The sequence below is a fragment of the Apteryx mantelli genome, chromosome 2, assembly GCF_036417845.1.
Source record: "Apteryx mantelli isolate bAptMan1 chromosome 2, bAptMan1.hap1, whole genome shotgun sequence".
NCBI classification, from domain to species: Eukaryota; Metazoa; Chordata; class Aves; order Apterygiformes; family Apterygidae; genus Apteryx; species Apteryx mantelli.
The window spans coordinates 77,429,261-77,451,111 of record NC_089979.1 but is presented as its reverse complement, the minus strand read 5'-3'; the positions used below and the strand labels follow the sequence as shown (position 1 = coordinate 77,451,111).

Here is a 21,851-nt window from a genome sequence, read left to right as displayed (position 1 = left end):
AATTAAATCTAAGAGTTGATTACAGATAAAGGAAGATGCTGCTATGGGAATATGTTATAATGTGTATGTTCTCTAATTTTTTATAGCACCCAATTGTTCAGCATTCTCTCTAGGCTGAGACGTGAGATTCAAAGGGAATTAGAGAATGTTGCTTTTAAATTAGGGAATTACTGCCTCATGGTTACCATTCTGTCATCAATAACATTAGACTATCCTTCATATCTGAGCTTTTTCTCCTGTCTTTTGTCAGCTTGTAAGGTTTCTACAGTCTCTGTATAAGATTGTTCCCCATTCCTGCTTCCATTCTCAATCCAGATATTTTGTGTGGAGTCCTAACACTCCCACACTGATTTGTTGTTTCCTACTTACTTAACATTCAAGCAATTCAAGAAGTTTTAGGTGATTCACTAATGCAAGTCCATAGTAGCATTTCAAGACATGCTGGTTCTGCTTTGGAGAGACAGCATGTGGAGAACTTAGGTGGAGAGCTCTAGAAAAAGTGGGAGAGTGGCATGGCAGGTGAAAAAATATGTTCAGGAGATCTGTGGATTGGGGTGTGATGGAGAAGGGATAAGCGTAAGGCACAAATTAAATCCTGGAATTATGCCTAATGGTTGGGTTGGTAAAGCTGAGTGCAACAGCAGATTAGCCTACTCAGCCATCTGAGCAAAAATTCTTTCAACAAGAAACTTTTAGCTCTAGTTAAGAAGCTGCAAACTTGCCCCCTGCTCTTGTAGCCTGACTGGGAAAGTAGGGTAAAGCCCTGTTTCTAGCTTCATGCTTTTGGCCACCCCTTTGTGATCAGTGGGGAATATCTATTTGATTTTATCCTGGTGATTTGTTCAGAAATGTCTGTCAGGAAGAGGGCAGAACAATTACATGCTTACCAACCTCTTGCTAAATGTGATCAGTCAGATTCTGCATTATCCAGATGTGAGAGCAGCAAGTGGGTCCCTTCCACCTCTGTCTTGTTCTTAGGTCCGGTCTCCCATTTCAGACCTGCTGCCAGGTGGCAGGTCACCCAGTACCCCTCTGGAGCTGGTTTTAGACTGTATGGCAATTACCACAGCCTGAGAGTAAAAACTTCTCTTTTACGCCTATCCTTGATGGTAGATGCTGCATAGACCATCTGTTAGAAGTGTGGCTACTCAGGTAGATATTCCCAGTTTAGCTTTAATCCAGTAAATTGGGATACCAGTGGCTGTTAAATCTCAGTAGCACACACTTTGTGTATAAGCACCCAAACCTACTTGGGTGCTGCCTATAGACTTGATTCTCAGCTCCTGCATATTCGTTGTTATTGATACCCAAGCTTGATGAATTTAATTGCAATCACCTCTCTGTCTGTAGCGTAGGCATATGGTTTATCCTAATACTGTAGGCTTTTTTGTAATAGATACATTTCATAGAGGAGCCAAAATAATTAAAACTTGTTTACAACTGTTTCTCCAGTAAGTTGCTAAAATGTAAATTACTGTTTATCCAAGAACCCCAGTTTCCCTCCCAGTATCTGTTGACTTTAGAGGGTATAGCTCAACCTCTAGAAAAGAGATTTCTGAAAATGATGATCTTATTTCCATTCATTCATTGAGTAAATGCTTAATAATGCTCTGTAGAAGTATGGACATGGCTTCCAACCTTATTGCAGGTTAATTTTCTATTCCCCAGTGACTGTAAAACAAAGATAGTCCTAAAATAATAGGGGGAAAAAGTAATGCCACAGAAAAACTTCCTTGGGAGTGGGGGGGAAGGATTTTTTTTCACCTGACAAAACTCTAATTTTGTTGTCATTTTAAAACGCCATTTTACAGAGTGACTCTCCAATCAAGCACCAGATGCATTTGTGTGAGTAAACATGACTTCCCTATGAACTCAAATGTATCAAAAAATGGCATTGCTCACTGGGAATGCGGATCCTGAGTTCAGCTCCTACTCCTTCAATAACTTGGAAAACCTATGTGAAGTGCAAACAAAGAAAGGACTCTTCTACAAAAAGGCCAAACTTCTGCACCCTGGAGAAGACTTGTGCTGCTTAGCCCGTCTGGAAGACCGGACCAGGTTTGTGATCATCAACGTAGGTGGTATTAAATACAAAATTCCATGGACCACCTTGGAGAACTGCCCCTTGACCAGGCTTGGGAAGCTAAAATCTTGCAACAATTATGATGAGATCATGAACATCTGCGATGATTATGATGTTAGCTGCAATGAATTTTTTTTTGACCGTAATCCTAGTGCCTTCAGGACAATCATGACTTTTCTGACAGCTGGGAAGCTGAGGCTTCTCAGGGAGATGTGTGCTCTTTCTTTTCAGGAGGAGCTTGTGTACTGGGGGATAGAAGAGGAGCACCTGGAGTGGTGCTGTAAAAAGAGATTGCGACAGAAAGAGGAGGAGGCAGCTGAGGCCAGGCTGTATGAAGGGGAGATGGTATTTAGTGAAACTGCGCAATGTGCCTTCCAGGACAATAGCCGATTGAGTTTGTGCATGAGAAAGCTCAGGGATATGGTGGAGAACCCCCACTCAGGGATCCCAGGAAAGCTCTTTGCTTGTATTTCAATCTCTTTTGTTGCCATCACTGCAGTCAGCCTCTGTATCAGCACCATGCCAGATGTCAGAGAAGAAGAAGATCGGGTGAGTGCAGCTTTTCTCAGAGTAAAGTGTTTTGCATTGTTATCTTCTCAGGGAAAGTGAAGGGCAAAATCACTCCAGCAATCATGCAGGTATTGTATTCGGTATTTATGATGTGGAGGGCAGGCTGGGGTAGAACAGAGAAAGCGTTATGTGACTTACTGCTGAGGAAAGATTGGGCCAGACTCTGCTTTGCCAGCAGATCTTTGCTAGTTCACACCAGCAAGCAGCCTTACCAGACAGATTTGTTTTCTGCCATCACTAACCCGGTGACAAATAGCTGTTGTGGCTATAAAAATCGCTCTTGCTTGAGGCTCAATGTTTTGAAGATAAGTTAAGAGCTGAAAGATAAGATTTTCCTAACAGTACTTTAACAAACTGCTTTTAATGAACTTTCAGTACCTCACTGTAAGAAACACATCTAAAAATATTCTGCTGTCATATGTGAGTTAAAGGGCAGGGAAGCTGAGGCAGCAATTGAACAGCAGGAAAAGAGCATACGTTTATCCCAATTTTCAGACGTGCTTAGTGCTCTCAAGTCTAAGCTGTGGATGGTTCGTGAATGTGAAAATCAAGTCTATGGATATTTTGTTTATATTTCAACAAATTTCCTAAGGGTTTACTCCTTTATTTATACAAGTGGTACAGATTCCTAGAATTAGTTGCATGTAGGTCAGTGAGAGTTTGCCTGAAAACTGATAGAGAAGGACCTTTACATTTTCATTAAATGTATGCTGAAATGCAACATTATGGAGTTGAGGTGAGGACTTTTAGGACAGGTTTTGTGGTCTCTTTAGATTTGTTCAAATCAAAGCTAGACACTTTATATTTAGGCTTATTTTCCAGCCCCATGGTCATTAGATCTAATTGGGAACTTCACCTACTAAGCCAATATTTTATCCAGTCACGTTCTGCCTCTCAATTCCATGCTGAGCTCACCATAAAGCAGACTCTTCTTGTGCCCTATCTTCCAGGTGCTGAATGGCTCATCTCTCACTGCCAGTAATAGAAAGAGAGGTCATTAACTGACAGGAGACATTCAGTATTTTGCAGTGTTGAAAGTAAAAAACATGCTGTTGATAAATGGGTCCAAAAACTCCAGAGAGTCCCATGCTGCATTTTACTAAGTATTTCAGGTGCAGTTAAACTCACCCTTTGCTTGTAAGGTATGCACAGGGTGTTTGTGGGTACCTCAGGTTAGATGTCAACTGAGTTGTTTAATTTGGAATCGGACTCACTGAATGGTACCTGTTCATGCTAAAAGAAAAAGATAAAACATATGTGATGTTGTTTAATAATTGCTTTATTATAAGGGCTTTATTTTCAAAGCTTTTTACCATGTAAAGTTTGAGGATAATAGCTAAAGTGGGTACTAGTTAAAGCTATATTGTCATGATAAAATGATTGTTTTCAAGACTTTTGCCTTTTATTCAAATTAATCCACAGTGTTCCAGTATACTGGAATTTTAAGCACATGGGAAATTTTACTGTTGAAAACTGAATGTAATTAGTGTTTAGATGTTCCTGATTTAGGTGACAGCTGACAATTGCTTTCAGAATAATCATTTAGCAATTAGGCCCCTTATATTTTCATTAGTGATCTGGATGTAAAAAGAGAATCACTGATGGTAATATTTGTGGAGTGGAGTAGAGTAATAATGAGGATGGAGCAAGCATATTAGAGAACCCTGAATTTCTTGAGAAGCTGAGGCAATTAAAGGGAGCACATTTTCACACAGTCAAGTGCAGAATTGTACAATAAAGACGAATGCAGACTTGTTCTTATAAAAACGGACAGTTCGATTCCCAAAAAAGGGATTCTAAAAAGGATTTAGGGGACAAGCAACCATGTGTAAGTTCCTACTGCAGCATTAAGGCAAAAGGCTTAATGTGGTCCTTGAATATTTAAGCTGGGGAGTAGCATTTAGAAGCTAAAGATGATTTTGTGCCTGTTTGTGGCACTGGTGAGACTGACACTAGAATTCTTCAGTCAGTTCTTATGTTCACATTTTTAAATGCTGTTTGAAAAAACTGGAGAGGCTGCAGAAAAAAAAATGAGACCTGGAGAAAATGTAGTACAATAAGACAGTTGACTATTTTGATTCATTTAGCTTATCAAAAGAAAGATTGTAGGGTGAGTTGATTAGGCAAATAAGTGCTTTTTATGGAGCGGGGAGGAACTGTATCAACTAAAAGATTTTTAACTTAAGCAGAGAAAGGGTGTATGGTTAAAAGCTGAATCCTGATAAATTCATGTGGGAAACTAGTTGCCAATGTTTAATACCATGATGATTAATTACTGGGGCAGACAAGGAAGAGACGAGGAAGGATTCTCTGGTTTTTGATGTTTTCAGTTCAAGACTCAGTGCTCTTCTGGAAGGTTGCCTTTAACTAAACACATTCTGCTTCCATCAAAAATAAAAGTTACTGGTTTCAATAAGAGGTACAAAGGTAAAGTGCTTGTGATATAACAAAAATCAGAATAAATGATCTGATGCCTTTCTGTGCCCTTTCTGTGGATAATCTTTGTTCTGCCTTTGCACAGAGGAGGACTGTGGACACAGGGGAAATTGTTATTTTGTTGGAAACAAAGGTAGCACTCTGGCACAGGGAACAGGTGAAGGATCACTCCTTCCACAGCTTATTTCATCCCCAGTGTTCCTTGCCTGCTGTTGAATCGATACAGATCAACACTTCTTCCTCTATTTGAGTCGTCATTAGTCACTCCAGGAGTCATGCACAATGGCTGATTTTAGTCCTGCAAAAATGCATGTAAATGCCCATGCAGAGCCTTCTTGACTTCAGTGAGGCTGAGCAAAGATTTCGGGATCTGCCACATAAAGTTGCTTGTAGGATCTGAGACCTACGCTGTAAACTCCTTGCATGTCGTCTGTACATGGCTTAGCAAGTCGATGGAGCTCATCAAATAATAGGAGTGGGAAGACTAGAGTTCATGTGAATTCAAAGTCATGTTAATCATCTTGAGCTGCATCCCTAGTACCTAGTTTAAAATTTGTGTCCAGGGATAGCTCTTTCGTCTGGTTTTGCAGTCTCCTAACAAGCAGAAAATGTATCTGCAGCCCTTCTGGCTAAGGAACAAATAAACAGTAAATATTATTTCAAGGACACACGGTACTCAGTGTATACATTTTCCAAACTGTCTGGCTGGAATTATTATTGTTAGGTTTCTGTGTCAGAGCTATCGTGGTAGATACTCTGTTTAACAAGCAGTGGTCTTTTCCCTAAGTTGATGTTCTCTGGAGAATAAAAGCTTTATATGCCACCTATCTGTCCTGTTATTGCTGCAGGGAAAGAGAGAGGAGCCAATAAGGAAAAAAAAAATGCTGGAGAGCAATTTTTCATATCCTGATCCTTCAATATGATCAGAATGGACCAGCTGTTACACCCAGGGATATCCTATAGAGGTATAAGTGACCTCACAAAGATGTAAGACTGGAACCCTAAAAGTCAAAAGCAATTATCAAGTGGGTGAGCAAATTATTTTGGAGATTTATTTCATGGACTGAGTGCCTGTCTCTCTCTCTTAAAATATGCAAGAAGAGTCGAACATAGATTTGTTAACTTTGTTAACTGCTGCAGATATTCTAGATGACAGTCCCTAGGTGGTTTAACAGAGTGGGAAGCATTGCATTCCTACTACCATAGCCATCTTTTTCTCATTAATGGTTGCCCTGATTCGACTTGAGTGTTACATTTTTTGCAAATAGTATCATGGATTTCAGATGCTGCACAGTTATCAATAAAACTGGCAGAATTGGATCCTAAACTACTTTTTACTTATCGAACTAGGACATCTATTTTATCATGTCAAATTCTTCCCATTTAGCTTTATTTACTGATTAAGTCAAATAAAACCCATCAATTCAGTAATGTGTATAATAACTGCTTCTGAAATTTTCTGGAAAGTGACACTTCAAATATATAAAGAAAACAAATCTGTGAAGAAAATCTGGTGATTTTATTCATGGTAACAAAGTCATAATTTTAAATCTCAGAATTTTCAGACGGGCAAATTTCTATACAAGATCCAAATATAATGGGGAAAATTCCCCTCCTAAGACAAGATACTTCTGAGACAAGATCTTAGCAGGAACCCTCAGGCACTGAGTTCTTTCAAGACCACCAAAAATGATCTCCAAGACATAAAAATAGCCAGAAGCATAGAGTATCCATTTTAGGCATATGGTGTCTTTAAGTGGGCTTGTCAACATACTAAAGAAATGGCGGGCATAGAGTGACTCAAGGCAAGTGGCTAATAAACCAGTTGGGAATACATTACAGCAAAAGCCTTGAGAATGTAGTAGGGTAAGAGCTGAGCAACCAAAAGACACTGAGAGATTCAACCAAAGGCCAAATGGCCATCCTGCTAGACTCTTTCTTTTCTTCATGGTGAAAACAGTAAGACCATTTCTATCTAAAGAGGAAAGCTCCTTTCTTTCGTTAGAGTATCTGCATCACCACAAAAAAGGTAGTGAACTCAGAGATTTCCATCACACATTTTGTCCTGATTCACAAAAGCCTTTATAGACCTGAGTCCCACTGAACTCAATCATGCATAGTACCATAGTGTAAAAACAAGAGAAAATCAAATGGTACTCTCTTCTTCATTATGTTTTCTAATGTATTGGGAAAAGCTAGGCTAATTAAAGATACTCTGATAGGAAGTTACAGTTCAATAACCTCAACTAAAGAACGTTGCAACAAAGAGACTCATAAATAATAAAGATAATAATAGCTCATAAAGAAGCCTGAAACTGTTTAACCTTCTAAGCTTAATTTACACACTGGGCTTCAGCTTTCATATTGGTGAGGATGGGGAATAGATAAATTGCGCAGGTGAATTTTAAACAGTCTTGTGCCAAACGATTTCATTCCACAAAGGTCTACAGTAAACAATTTCAGACAAAGTTAGGAAAGTTTTGTTTAATGACTATTGCTATGGATTTGTTTAGGTTTGTGATCTAAATAGGTAGTTAAATGAGGAAGAGACATAAGTGTTTGGGGCCCCAGAGTGTCAGAAATGTCAAACATCTGTTGAACGAATGGTATCCTGTTGTCTCAAAAGTCTTGCAGTTTGAGGTACTTTTAGGTGGGAAGAACTGTCATTTTTAGGTTAAATCTTTTACTTATTTCATGAAAAATAATGTAGAGGGATAAAAACAATTATTGTTGATGCTTTCTATCCTAAGATGGCTTTCTTCTTGAGGCTCTTGAATGAAGTTTTCCATTACTGAGGAGCTGTTGTTCTAGCACTTTCTCTTTTTTGTGATTATTCAGCTATTTTTCTGTATGTGATGCTGAGACCCTCATACTTTTAACTCAGAGCCACATCTTTATGTGATGCTTAGACAATCTGTTTCCATGAATGAAAGTCTTAAAAAAATGTAGCTCATGTTTTTCTCTTCTTTGTGGAATAATCTGTTCTAGAAGTTATAACACAGTCAATGTAAAATACATACTTTAAAAGTCTCCTTGCTTGAATTACAGACACTTATTTATAATATCTAGGCACTGAGGGTGACTTTTTAAAAAAGTATCTTAAGGAATTGGACTAACTAAATTTCCTGTGGATCATTTGAGAATTTCAGTTTTAAGCCATTCTCATAATTCTGCTATTTAAATGCAAAAACAGTGAGCTGTAACAATAGCAACAGTTATGGCATCTGAACTGACTGATTGATGGACTTCTTGTAACCTACATTACTGATTTGCAGTTTGCATTTGCTCTGGGCAATTCTGGCTACAACTGGCTGGTGACCAGGGAAAGACCAAATGGCAGTTACCAATTGTTGCCCACCGTTTCTATAGCACTCCATTGTGGACAATGAAGTTCCTGTGGACTCATAGGATTCATGTTCACTTTCACATTCACATGTCCTTGCTTAAGGGACAAAGTGCTCACAGCACTGCAGAGCTGTGTTTCAACTAAAATAAAGTGTTTGTTATTTTTCCTTCATAAACTTCAAGGTAGATTTTCTGCTCAGGCAGTGCTTGCCTAAAAATGTTAACCTGAACTCCAAATTATAAGCTTAAAACTCCCTGGAGCATCCTTTATCCAAAACTTTAGTCATCAGAGATAAGCAAAAGTTTGTTTCGCTGTTTGTATGTTCCTTCTATCTCATACAGTTTTGTATAGCCCCATGCTTAGGTTGTGAATGCTTTTGGACAGCATGTCTTAAACAGAGTATCTATGATCTTTATCATAAAAGAAAGAAAAATTGCATCTATGCTACTGTTCAGATACGTGTGCATATTTCTCATACGTCAGGCTGTGAGCTAGGTTTCTGAGCAAGGAATTTTTTTCTTTTCATAAATCAGACCATCGTCATTCATACAAAATGCAATGGTGCACCATATGCTGTCCTTGCAATCTCAAACTGAAGAGTAACAACTGCAGAGTTGCACAGGGCAAGTCTGAGGCATCATCCTGTGGTCTCGCAGCTCCTATCTGATGGTCAGAGAAATATGCTGTGCTTGTTGCCTTGCAGACAGTTTGGGTTTGTCTGAAAGCAGTTGAAAGTGGTTTGAAAGATAAAAGTGACAGTTGTGTTCTGTGGGTCACACACAGCTTTGAAAATCAAAGAGCCGAGAACCTCTGTGCTGCACGATCTAAACCTTACATGTTGAGCTGTGTGGCTTTTTGAGTTGTGAGCATCTTTTATCTGACTCCCATGGAATTTGCAAATATAACACTAATAGCAAAATGTTCTTTGCAAATCTCAAGAAGCGGTGATCATGCCCTTTGATCGTTTTACTGGGAACTATGCTTGCCTGCAAGTCATCTGAATGATACAGTCCTTAACGTCTAAGAAATGTGTGTGCTAATCTTTCCTTTTGTGGATGTCAATCTAAATGTTTCCATGACTGGTTATCCAAATCCAGCTGTTAATGTTAGAGCATCTCTCAGTATCAGTTTAGCTTACTGAGTTCAGGATTACTGCATTTGCAGTCTAGGGAGATACATTTGGTGCTATGGGTCCTCAGCGTTGCACACAGCACTGCTATCTGTGACAGGCGCCTGTGTTGTCATCTGCTCTGCACTCCGCTGCCCAGGAGTCACGTTGCCTGGAAATCACCTCTTCAAATAACACAGCACAGGCCAACTTTGCCAACTCTTTTTGGAGATAGTTCCCCCACCCTTTTACAAGACTGTCTTAAGGGAGTAATGAACAGACAATCTTTTAAGGAATAATTAGTTATTGTTGATATTGGTTGTGTGGACAGAGTGCTGTGTCACAACGTTAGTTGTATTTAGTCATGACTATTGGAGAGCTCTCACCAGCTCTCTGTCTTCTGCTTGGCTTGCTTGCTCCTCTTGGAAAAAAAATCAAGAATAAACTACATTTTATCCTCCCCTGAAAAAGAAATTCAACCTTACTGCTTGATTCAAGCTATTTAAACTTTAGGAGCTATATCAAGTTGTTCTATCATGGCAGCTCCTTCAAGAGAAGATAAAGGATAAATGGTCCCAGTAAGAAAAGGAAAGGCCTTTTCTGTTGCGTCAGGGAAGTTGGAAGGAATATCATATTTTCTTTCATTAAGAGTTGCCCTTTTTTGTGGAGGTGGCAGGGAAACTGTGGAGCAGGTTTGCACAAAGGCACATAGTGAGTCTGCAGATCCTCTGCTTGAAATTCCCCATCACAGCAAAGTTACTGCCTGAGCTGCTCATGCCATGGCTTTTCTTAACCTTGGATCTCAGTGCAGTGTCTTGAGTTGCTTTTCCTGAGTAAAGAGATGAGCCTTCTTCATCGAATGAGGAATTGCCATGGAAAATTTTGAGGACAGTAGGTTACAGTATAAATTTGGGGAACCAACAGAGAATCTATGTAGTACCAGGATTATTACAAGTCAGAAGATGGAGAGAGAATTTCTATGTGCTGTGAGCTTGGGGATGAGGCAAGTGTTGGATAAGATAAAATTCCTGTTGACTTGTTAATAACTTTATGCTGTGCTAATGAGCTCTTTTAGTCTACAGTGTATCTTCTCATGAATAAATAGCAGGCTCAGGTCTTCTTTCAAATATGGTATAAATATACTGCAATATGACATTAATGATAAATAATTAAACAGCTAAGAATCTTCCATAAAAGCATTGGTAACTTTGTCCTGTTGTTAACTGGTTCACGTTTGGAGTAATGGGGCTCACCCAGCCAAACATGCTCTATACTTGGTCTCTTTTCATATTTTTCAGGTTCCACTACCATAAGTATCTGTACCTACCTATTTTATTTATTCTCCTAACCTCCAGGTAAACCATCTAGGGAGTCTTTGAAGAAATATTGTCTCATGATAATATTTGCTTGGCCTCCAGTCATGTTTGTAAAATTAATACAACTACTCAGTATTAGCTTGCTTTGTAATATCCTGAGGGCACAGCATAGCATCTTTACTCCATAGGTTGCTCCACTGCCTTTCACAAGACAGCTTGTGCTGTATGAGCTTATTCAGTACTGTCCTAGTGTTTTGAAAGAGGGAAATCTGTCCTTTATTTAGAATAAAAATATCATCTGGAAATTTCACCTCAGAGCTCCAGGATAAGTTGCTACCAATTTTGGAAATTTGGAATGAAAGAAAGCAACTAGACTTACGTTTGGCCAGACTTCGTATAATTTGGCTGAGGTAATGAGCTGATTGATGTGTGCAGCACTTAGAAAAATTCATTAAATCATTTAGCATTATAAATACTTATATTTTCTTTGCTTAAAATGTAGTGACTGAGGTGAACCACAGAAGTTTTTGAAATTGGGGACTTCTTGTAGTGAAGACATTTAAATTCAAGACAAATTGAGAGAGAAAAGTGGAATATAAATGGAAAAAGAAACAGTTTAAAAAAAAGAAATTTAGCAAGAGCTTTTTAACAAAGGCTTAAGAAAGGATTGGAAGAAAACTATAAGGTTGGCAAACTTTAAAAAGCATAAATTGTTAGCTGCAGGTTAGGTAAGCATGACATTAGTTCTAAGCAAAATTGTGAAAAAGATGTTATTGAGTGCAGTCAGCCACATTTGTGAGGACAAGAGCATAATTCAATGTAGTCTATGCAGAAAATCACTTATCAGTCAAACTTAATATAGTTTTTGTAAGTTTATGAAGTTGTCTGAGAAAAACTTCTGATGTAAGCACTTATACTTCTGTGATACATTTGAATTAGTGCCACACAACATCCTCCTTTAATAAAAATTGCATTTTTCAGAAACTTACCTCCCATATTAAATGATGTAAAGCTTTCTGGTAGATCTTGCAGTAGAAGAAAACAACATGAGAAACTATGGTCCAGTGCCAGTGTATGCAGAAAGGCGCATGCAAGTGTCTCTCATTTTGGTCCAGAGCTACTTAGCTTCTTTGCTGGTGTTCTGGGAAAAAAAAAAAATAATTCAAATGAAATTTACAGATAGCACCAAAATGACACACTAGTCAGGTACTTAGAAGTATCTGGCACAGCAGGCTGAACTGATTTGAACGTAGCAGCTGTCTGCAAGTTCATCAGTGCAGAGTGTGGCCTGTAAGTATAGAGAATGCGCCCAGGATAAAAGACTCTTTTGGAAAGTGAGGACTTTGAAAGTATTTAGAGATCCTGGTGAATAATCTACTATACATGATTTCCCGTTTCGACATGGTAGAGAAGAGATGAAACATAAGACTTTGGATACTGTGCTCAGATCTGGTATCCTTAAAACAGGAAAGCTGGAAAAAAAAGTTAAAAGAATGATTTAAAACCTGGAAAACCTGCTTTAAAATGAGATACTAAAAGGATTTTTAATTCAGCAAGCAGCAATATAAGAGAATGTGCATGGACAACAGTGAACCAGGGACTGGAACCTGAAGCTAGACAACTCATACTCTACATACGGTATATTTTAGAGAGTGTGGGTAATTAACACTGGTAACAGTTTACCTAGAGATGCTTGAGTACCTCTCATGTAGTTTTCAAGTACATTCTGTCTGTCTTTCTAAGCACTATGCTTTAGCTCAACTGAAACCGTGGATGTGATTCATGAGACACTTGGAGAAATCCTCTGCTCTGCAGGGGATTAGCTCAACAGCCATGTCTGGCCTTACAAGTCTGTGAGCTGTTGCCCATCCTGTTTGTGAAGCTCTCATCTAGGCAAGCTGCCCTGATGAACAGGAGTTTCCAGTAAGGATGGTGTAAGCCCAGGCTTTTTTTTGGCCCACTTGTATTCAGACGTGAAGTCATCCATAAGATGAAATGAGCATTGATGATTTATAATTGCGATTAAAGGCAAGGGCAGCCAGAAAAAAACTCAGAAGCTTGGAAGCTGTCTGAAAAGGAGGGGCACGAGGTGCATCTGGCCCTGTGAAAGTAGTATCCTGACCAGAGAGTCTTGTGCAGCTCTGGCTGTATTTGCAGAGGCAGGTATTACCCCTGCAAATGAGCCATATTACAGTCAGGGTTTAGCTCCAGTGCTTAGCTGCTGTTCAGCTTGAGCTGGTAGGATCATTCATGAGCAGGACAACGCAGCTGCACTGGACTGTTAACCATGATAAATGCCAGGCTTCCTGGCTTTCACTGGCAGGGTCCCCCTACCCTCATATTCCCCCCCACACACACACTTTCCCTTCTGCTCCAGATAGTTTTCTGAGCCTGGAAACCAATAGGAAATGCAGAGAATAGTGTGAAGGTCCCAGTCATCCAATACATCCTGAGCTTTGTTTGAAACTTGGCACATGGTGCCCTGGGTGGAGACAACAACAGAACAGAAATTCCAGCTCCTGAAAGGTCTGTGTGCAGGGTTTCTGCAGACAGAAGCTGTGGATATTTTCTCCCAATCCACAGCTAGTCAGGCTTGTACACAGTAAAAGCATTGGCTAAACCTAAGGTAAGTCATGCGCTTATATGCTGTTCTGGCTTCACAGAAAACACTGTTACTGTTGCCTTGAGCAGTCCCAGGGAATGTGGGAGACTGCAGGATTTTGCAGTGGTCAGAGCCATCTTGCAGAGATTTATCCACTTTATGGATGCAGGAATACAGCTTCACAGCATTTTAGTGCAAGGGCAGTGCAGTAGCAGATTGCCAGCTGCTCCTGAGCCACTACCAGCAGGAGCAAATCTACCCAGAGGCAAGATAGGCAAGTACTTCACTTGCTTTCAGATAATAGGATAAAGAGAACGAGAGGGGAAAAAACGGGTCGGAAAAAATATAAGAGGAAAAACATAAGCTTGACTCTGTCCTTTCCTCCAAGGAGAAAGAAAAGACACCCCCAAAATTTGCAGCAGGTTACAGGAACCAGCAAAACTAATGTGGGTCAGTAAAATAGAACCAGCAATAAGTGGGAGGCAGGAGGAGGAGAAAAGCCTATAAAACAAGAGGAAAACTGGGAGTATAACTGGAAAAATAAGCTTTAGAATGCTGTAAAGAATAAGATTTTTTAATCCAGTTAGTAAGTTATAAAATATGTGTGTATGAGAGTGAAAACAAGACTGAGGGGTTTTATTTAGTTTGTAAGCCAAGCTTTAAAAGAAGAAGGAAGAGAAAAGAGAGTATGCTGGGTTTAGGCAGCTCACAGTTCCAGACACTGTATATCTGTGAGCATAGCTAGATACTGTAGCATCATTTTTCCCCAGTGTTGGATAGGTGTGATTATAGCAGGAGCATCCTGAGAGAGGAGGAACCATTTCCTTAAAGAGTTCAAAAGCCCACTGCTCTGTGATACAGCCATGTCTCTCTTGGGCTGTTGCTTTTGGTAAAAGAATTGGGGCTACACATTGTCGTTCCCTGTGGAAACGGTTCAGACTACACATAAGTGCCCTTGGTGAGGACTCAGCCCTGCTCTGGTTCTGCTGTGTTTTGATTTATGCTGCCACTTATGGGAGATAGCCCCCATCTTTATTTTCGCAGTCCTGCCGTGCTTACAGGAAACAGGTGTGCTGTAAATGCCAAGGGTCATTGCTTAAGTTTATTGAAGCAAGACTGCAGGAATGAGTCTGTCTTGTTTTCAGAGCACTGCATGTTGGCCCAGTAGGATAGAAATTACAAGCTAGTATTCTCTGTAAATCAGGTGATGAGCTAATTTGCAAGGTAACTGAGCTTCTTCACATAAAAGCTCAGGACCAAGCATTTACTTAGGTTTACATAGGATGGATTAAAAAAAATTATTGTATTTTCCAAGCCTCAGGGGCTCTGATGCCTTGATCAGAGCTAGAAAAGAGAATGGGCTGAGAAGGAAGATTTATAGTCCATACGAAATTTAGGGGAGGGGATGTCAGCAAGGAGACTTCTGGTGTTTAATTATTCATTCTTTTTAACTTTCAATTTTAGTGAAAAAACAGACCAAACCCAAGAAAAGCATTCTGGAAATAGAAAATTCCAGGATGCCTTTTATTCAGAAATACTAAGAACGTCAATGTTTCTAAAGTGAAGCTATTCTTTGGAGGACGCCACCGCTCATTGAAATCATCATTCTTTTCCGTATTACTGCTGCTAATGGTAGCAGTAACACTGATAAGCAAGTCCTTTGCCCTGAGCAGCCACCAGACATCAGGGTATGCAGGTCCTGCATGGTCCATGTGTGGCGGGCTGTGTGGAAGCCATGTACCCTTCTGGACCATGTGTCACCCTGGGGTGCTTCCCACCCAAGGGTGGGGGGTGTCTGCTGCAGAACAAGGCTGCTAAAATGAAAGCCATATGGGCTGTGGCCTGTGAAATCCTGCCTCAAATTCCATGAAAGTTCATGAGTTTCAAATATAACATCTTGTTCTCATGGGTCTGTGTCTTCGTATGTAATTCTTTGACTTTAAACAATGTCCAGATGGCACTGAGAGATTGTAAAATGGTCAAAGCTCCCTGAGTAGACCCCAAATACAGCTAACCAGTATTTTGACTCAGAAGAGTTGTTCTAACAAAGGACAGTAAACCTATTCTTGCACAGGTAGTTTGTAGGTATCTAAATATCACTAATAGCCTGCCTATGAGTATCTTACTCACATACACAGAAGAAAACTGTGGACAAGCCAGGAAGGGATCCCAGATTCCCTGAGGCCTAGCTCCAGCATCTTTAGCCCAGGCACATAATTTCCTTTGAAACTTGGAAAGTTATAGGAACGTAGGATTTGGAGGGGGCCTCTGAAGTCAGTGAGTGCAGCCCCATGTTATCATGGGTGACCACATCATGCAGTCATTTTCAGAAACTGAGAAGCTTCATCTTAAAAGGTCTCTGGTCTTTCCTGTTCCTACAGGAGGGCTATTTTGGAACCTTATTTGTCTTTGGATGTGCAGCTTCCAAAAAGCTAGTCTGTAGCTATTTCTTCTCCTGACAACAAAGTCCCTGAGATTAGTCATATGGTCTCTTTGCAAACAGCTGGTACAAACTTAAAGTGTTACATCCCTCTCCTCCCCACTCCTATCTTGCTGTCTGAGACCTGTAACTTAGCTGGTGGTATCTGTGCAGCAGCTTCTCAGCCACTCCTGGACAAAGTCAGCTGTAGTAGCATAAACAGCCAGTGAGGGTAGTTTGAGCTTTCCTTTTTGATGTTGCACTGAAGAGGATTAAGGAGTGATCATATGTCCCATTTTGTGGGTTGAGCTGGGGACTGTAGCTATCCAATGAGTAGATGGAGATAGCAGTGCTTTCAGCAGGTCCAGAGAGAAACCTGAATGAGGACATTTGACTGTGCCATTAAGAGTGCTTCTCTTCATCTCCTTGATGTATTTACAGACAGCAATTGTATCCCTTCTCTGCCCTCATTATGCTAAACAAGCCAAATGCATTTAATTAATTGTCTCTTTCAAGATGGGTTTTCCATTCCACTAATCAGCCAAGTAGCCTTAGATTACTCTCCCCACTTGTTCTGTTTTGAATCATCCTTCTTGAACATGAATGGTTCTTGAACAAATCGAATCCTTCACTTGTATATTGGGACCTAGCAGACAGCAGACTCCAAATACAACTGTCAGTTGTTTTGTGTGTATGTGTGTGAGTGCGTGTGCACGTGTGTATTTGCTAGCCAAGAACTTAATGAACTGATGTCATGGCTTGTTTCAAGGCTGAAAACTGAAGCTCCTGAGAAGCTGTGTATACTCACTATAGTGAAATAGGCTACAAACACTAGAAAACCAAAAAATACAAAGTGAAGGGAATACTAGCCCAATGGGGAGGTCCCTAAGCAGTGAGAATGCAACAGAACCTTAAGAAATGTCCTCTAAGAAAATGTACCCACGGTATATCATTGCTCCTTAAGCTATAGTATAGCCCCTCTCCCTTGTTGTGCGGTATGATCAGGCTGGGAGATAGTAGCAGCTGACTGCTGGAGTACATACTGTTCCCTTGAGTTGTTCCCGGCTGCAGTCACAGAGTCTGAAGAGTTTTAAAATGTTAGATGTTTTAAATATCCCCTGCCCCAAACACACACGTGTCTTGGGGTGAGGTACTATTTTGTTCCTGACAGGCACCTTAAGAACAGGGAAATGGATGGTGTTCCTGCAATTACGTCTGTTCTGTGCGTATTTATGGTCTGTTTTATTCTTTATATGTTTCTTGCTGCTTGCAGTTTTCAGGTTTTGGTTGCTTTCCATAAAGCAGAGCCAGATAATGTTACTTTTCCCTCTAACAAGTATTGTTGCTTTTGGAGAAATGGGTGGTAACAGGGGTGCAGGTGCGAGGAAAGCTGGTTGAGGAGAAGGTATTTATGAGAGGGCATTTTGGGGCATGTGTAGTACTATTTACCTGTTTTTCATTCTTCCCAGCCACTCTACTGGGCATGGCAGCATCATGGGGCTAAAAGAAGCAGGCCAATGGACTATGAAGAATATATCTGCTGTGTGGCAGGGATAGTAAGTGAAGGAGGCAGGGAAATGGAGGAGAGGCTTAGTATCCCTACAACTGGTCAAACACATCTGGTAGCTGGTCAAATCTTCTGTGTCTCTCTTTCTCCACAATCCAGATGTATATGCCCAAACTATGCAGTCAGCATGCAGCTGTTGAGAGGTCTGAGACATTTGCAAGGAAAGGTAGCAGTTAAACAGGTCTCAAGGCTCAACATTTATGGTGTAGAAAGCTACATCCCACCTACAGTATCTAATTCTGGGTGTGCGTTTGGGGGCTGACTTGACCCAAAGGAACAGGCTGGGTTTGATCCCATGTGCGCAGGGGAACACTTGAAAAACATGACCCAAAAGGCTCAAGTCAGCAAAAGGCAAGTGAAAGAGAGCCAAAATACCTTTTTAAAAATGCCATGATTTTAAAACTTATGTAAGATTTTTTTTATGGAATGACTCTCATGTTTTTAAATATTCTTAACCTGTTTGACAGTGCTAGTATATGAAGGGAAATCCTTCTCTATAGGAGTGAAGTGGGAGGCACTGAGACTTTGCAGCTTCTTCCTTGAAAGTGCTGGGGAGCTGCTGACCATACAAAAAAGTGTGCAGAGTGACACAGGACCTGTGGTGGTCAGAGGTGATCTGGCTCTTTGACAGCTTCTAATACCAGAGGGGGGAGATGGTGTCAAAGCCTGCAAGAATCTAGAGAAAAATCAGAATTTCTTCTCAGGAGGCCAAAGAGGCCGAAGTAAGGGTCAAGAAATCATGCAACAAGGTCTGGGATTTTTCTGAGGTGCAGTACAGGGAAGTACCAGTGAAAGCAACCCTGCAAGCCAAACCAAAACATTTCTGAAAGATGCTTGCAATTTTTAGATGGACCATATAGAGCAATGAATACAGTTAGATTTGAACTTCAGTGACACCAGCGTTTCTTTTTGTAATTTTCTCAGTAGTTCCTTTGGCAAAGAAAATGTTTCTCCACAAGAAAGTTACTGCAGTTGGCTTTTTGACAGCAAATATCTATAAATCCTAGCAAAAGACACTCACTTTAATTTGGCTGGATAGGATCACTCACTGAAACTTTCCTTCTTTTCTTTTTCTGTGTCCTGAGTTGACATTAGTATATGGCCCCAATATGCTGTGTAAGTTCAGTTATTTTCCCATATGCGAGTAATTTCTGCACAGGAGAAAAAAATCTGCTTGGTATTTGAAAGAAACAGACATGCACACACAAATATATGCATACATATTCTAAAGAACAGCAGTCTCCTTATATTTGTTATTATACCACTGCTTTTTGTAATCAAAAGCCTAAGACATTGTTTATATAATGACATGGTTATATACAGATAAGCAAAAAGAGCATTAGTCTTTCAATATTAGAAAGGTGAAGTAGAGGGTGCCTTTGTGATTGCCATTCATAGTGTCTTTTGTTCAGTGCTCTAAAAAAAAAAATCAAATAATTGTTTATCAAAACTAAAAGAAGCTTGTCAGTGGCCCATTTTCATCTACCTTTAGTTGGCAGTGCAGATGTGAACATGGAATCGTACAAATTTACCAGACTACAGGATTAAGAAACCTGGTTAGTTAGTATTAGAGCTAGCTATTCTACTTAGGAAAAGTGAAAATCAGTAACTAGTTGTTAATGTACATGTTTATGGCCGTGAGTTGGTGCAACTTGATCATTTTGGAGAATATCTAGATTTGGTACAGATCTGTTTTGGGCAGGATGCTATTCCATTCTGTTCGCACTTGTTTTTCTTTTATTCCAATGGCTGATTAATTCTTGGTTGTTCCCCCCCCCCCATCAGTGTATGCATGTGCTTTTTTGTTTGTTTTTTTTTCTTAAATGGAAAAAAAACCCAAAACCCTAAGCAGAGTTATAACATCCGGTTGGACTCCAGAATACACAGCTGAAAGTTTTAGAAAGAGAAAAAATTTGCCTTTTTTTTTTTTTTTGGAATGACTATATCAAATCAAGGGGAAAAAAAGCTTTCAAACAAAAGCAGCTGCAGCTAAGAGAAGCAAAGTGCAAAGAGCATAAAACACATTTTTTCTGTTCCTGTTTGTGATTTCATGTTGGGATTATAATAGGTCATACCTAGCTGCTACTGAAACATGGTCCAGGGAGCAGAAAGAGATTCAATTAATGAAAAAAATGGCCTCTGGCTGGTTAATCGACACACAAGTCTGTTTTCTAAAAGCTTGTTCAGACCCTCTTGTTCTCAGAACAGCCTTTGGACAGAGCCTGTCTTGTTCAGATTGCAATAGGTTAATAACAATATTGAGAAAGACTAGCACTTTGCTAAGATAATTATGCATTAGCTAAAAGAGAGGATCGTTTCAGCCCATTAAAATGAACTCTGTGTAACAGAGCATTACCGCTCCACTCTTCTGAAAGTAAACATTTCAGCATTCACAATGTTAGCTGTCAACAGTGGAAAGTGGAGAGAGTGGAGAAAAACCAGAGCCCACCATCAGCCCTGGAGGGAGCACATTTCATCTCTTTATTATGGTGCTGGCAAAGAGCAGTTCAGAGATGCTGGCTTGATTCTGCGGTGTTGGATGCCTCAACCTTCAGATACAGCGAAGCTGCTCCCGCTCAGCTGAATGAAGCTTGCGGGACTGCTCCTGTGCCTGCATTTTTGATGTAGGTCTGCAGGAAGATTGGAAACATAACTAGCAAAGCTATAGGCTGGTGAATCTGTAGGAAAAGCTTGTTGCTGTGTAAACGGTCAGATAGTTTCCTGTGGAAGTTACCCCCACTGATAGCCCATCAATGAAGAAAAATTTTCAGGCCTATTTGCCCCCACACCGGGGCCCATATACAGAATGACTTTGAGCAGTTTCCTTCCCTATTGCACCAAATGGAGAGCACCAGGGCAGTTAGGTGCCAAATTAACTATGAAACACCTTAATATCTTTGTAAGTCTGTTCCAAGGCTATGTTCTCCATGGGCTTCACCGGTGTTCCTTAATCTATTAATGGCAGTGAACATTATATACACACTACCTACACCAGGCACAACAGAATCAAGAAGCTTCCTGCCAGATAGGTCTCTTAAGGCAAGCTATATTTTAGTCTTAATATGTGGTATTCCAGGTAGTGATGTACCTTTCACAGAAAGGAAGTTTGCACATTGGGCTTTTTCCTTCTTGCCATTGCTGCTGCTTTGCTCTATTCATAGTTATTCTCCTGTGAGCTGCCTTCAGCAAGTCTCAGCTTGATCCTTGGGCAAGGCTCATATCAGGAGCTGCGAATCACCCACAGCCACTGCCCTCTGGTCCAGCCTGATATGAGACGCCCAGGCGCAGGGCTCGAGGATGGCAGGGCTTGAGGGCAGCAGCAGTCTCCTGGCTGGTTTCTTGGGTGGTAGGTGAGAAGAAGTTATCAGCAGAGGCTTTCCACTGACTTTGGGAGCTTTGGCTCCAGCCCCCAGCACCAGGTTTGTGCTGTGGTGATATGAAAACATCATGGTTCTTTATATGATGGAAGAGCCTCACTTCTTAATCATGATGTGATATGAGAGGAGCCCCTAAAAACAATATATTTTGCCCCATCAGTTAAATTTGTGGTAGAACTACTTATCTGTGACCAAATTAGTTTAGTAAGGCAAATATAAATTGAGCTCCTTCTGGTCTTCACACCTATCAAAATTAGAGAGGAAGTTAAAGACAGGCTATCTATCTGAGTTACTGCACTACTAAAACAAGATTCCCTCTCCTTCTCCCCTCCCTGCAATATGCTTAAGGCCTTGGCAGCAATTTCAATGGGACAAGTAATTTTTCCCTGCCTCTGTTTCAACATTGTCCCCTTGAGCAGCAGTGAAAGATATATCATATACCAGTTGAACATGGGAAAAAAAATCTCTAAATACATGGCCCTACAGTCTTTCATAGTGTTGAATACAAGGGCCATAAACACAGGCTCTGAAGATCCCTTTTTTACATTTTTTTTCCTATTGACATGTCTTTAGTCCTTGTCTCAATTTCTCCTTAAGCATGAAATGGGGAAGACTGTCTCAGCATTTTGGTTAACATGTTAAATAATAACACAAGGCTTTGTATATATACACACACATATCCATATCCATATATAAGTGTGTGTGTGTGTGTGTGTATGTGTGTGTATACACACACACACACACACATGTATGTGATGATACTGCTCATGCTGCCAGCAATGCAGCAGCCCTTGAAACATGTATCCAGTCACTTCCCCACATTTGGGGGAACATTCTAGTCCATGAACAAAGCAAAAATGCCATCAACTAGTTTGCTGTTTTCTCACAACAGGGAGAAAACTGTCTGTAAACACCTAGAGAGGGATAAAGTTACAATGTGGCACTGCGCAGTAAAACATGTCCTCAGCTCTGCCTAGTGAGAGATGCATGTGGCAAGCGTGTGGGCAGAGCTGTTTATGTATGTGCC

General features: G+C 40.3%; 1 protein-coding gene across 3 annotated transcripts in view; it reads left to right on the top strand.

Annotated features, from left to right (window-relative positions):
- Nucleotides 1-21,851, top strand: part of KCNG2 (potassium voltage-gated channel modifier subfamily G member 2) — a 59,649-nt gene that overhangs the window by 34,484 nt on the left and 3,314 nt on the right. For all 3 annotated transcript variants that reach the window (XM_067290942.1, XM_067290944.1, XM_067290943.1), the window contains exon 2: nt 1,812-2,632. In XM_067290942.1, coding sequence (XP_067147043.1) covers nt 1,877-2,632 — 756 coding nt within the window. In that variant the 5' untranslated portion in view covers nt 1,812-1,876. The remainder of the gene's footprint in view (nt 1-1,811; nt 2,633-21,851) is intronic.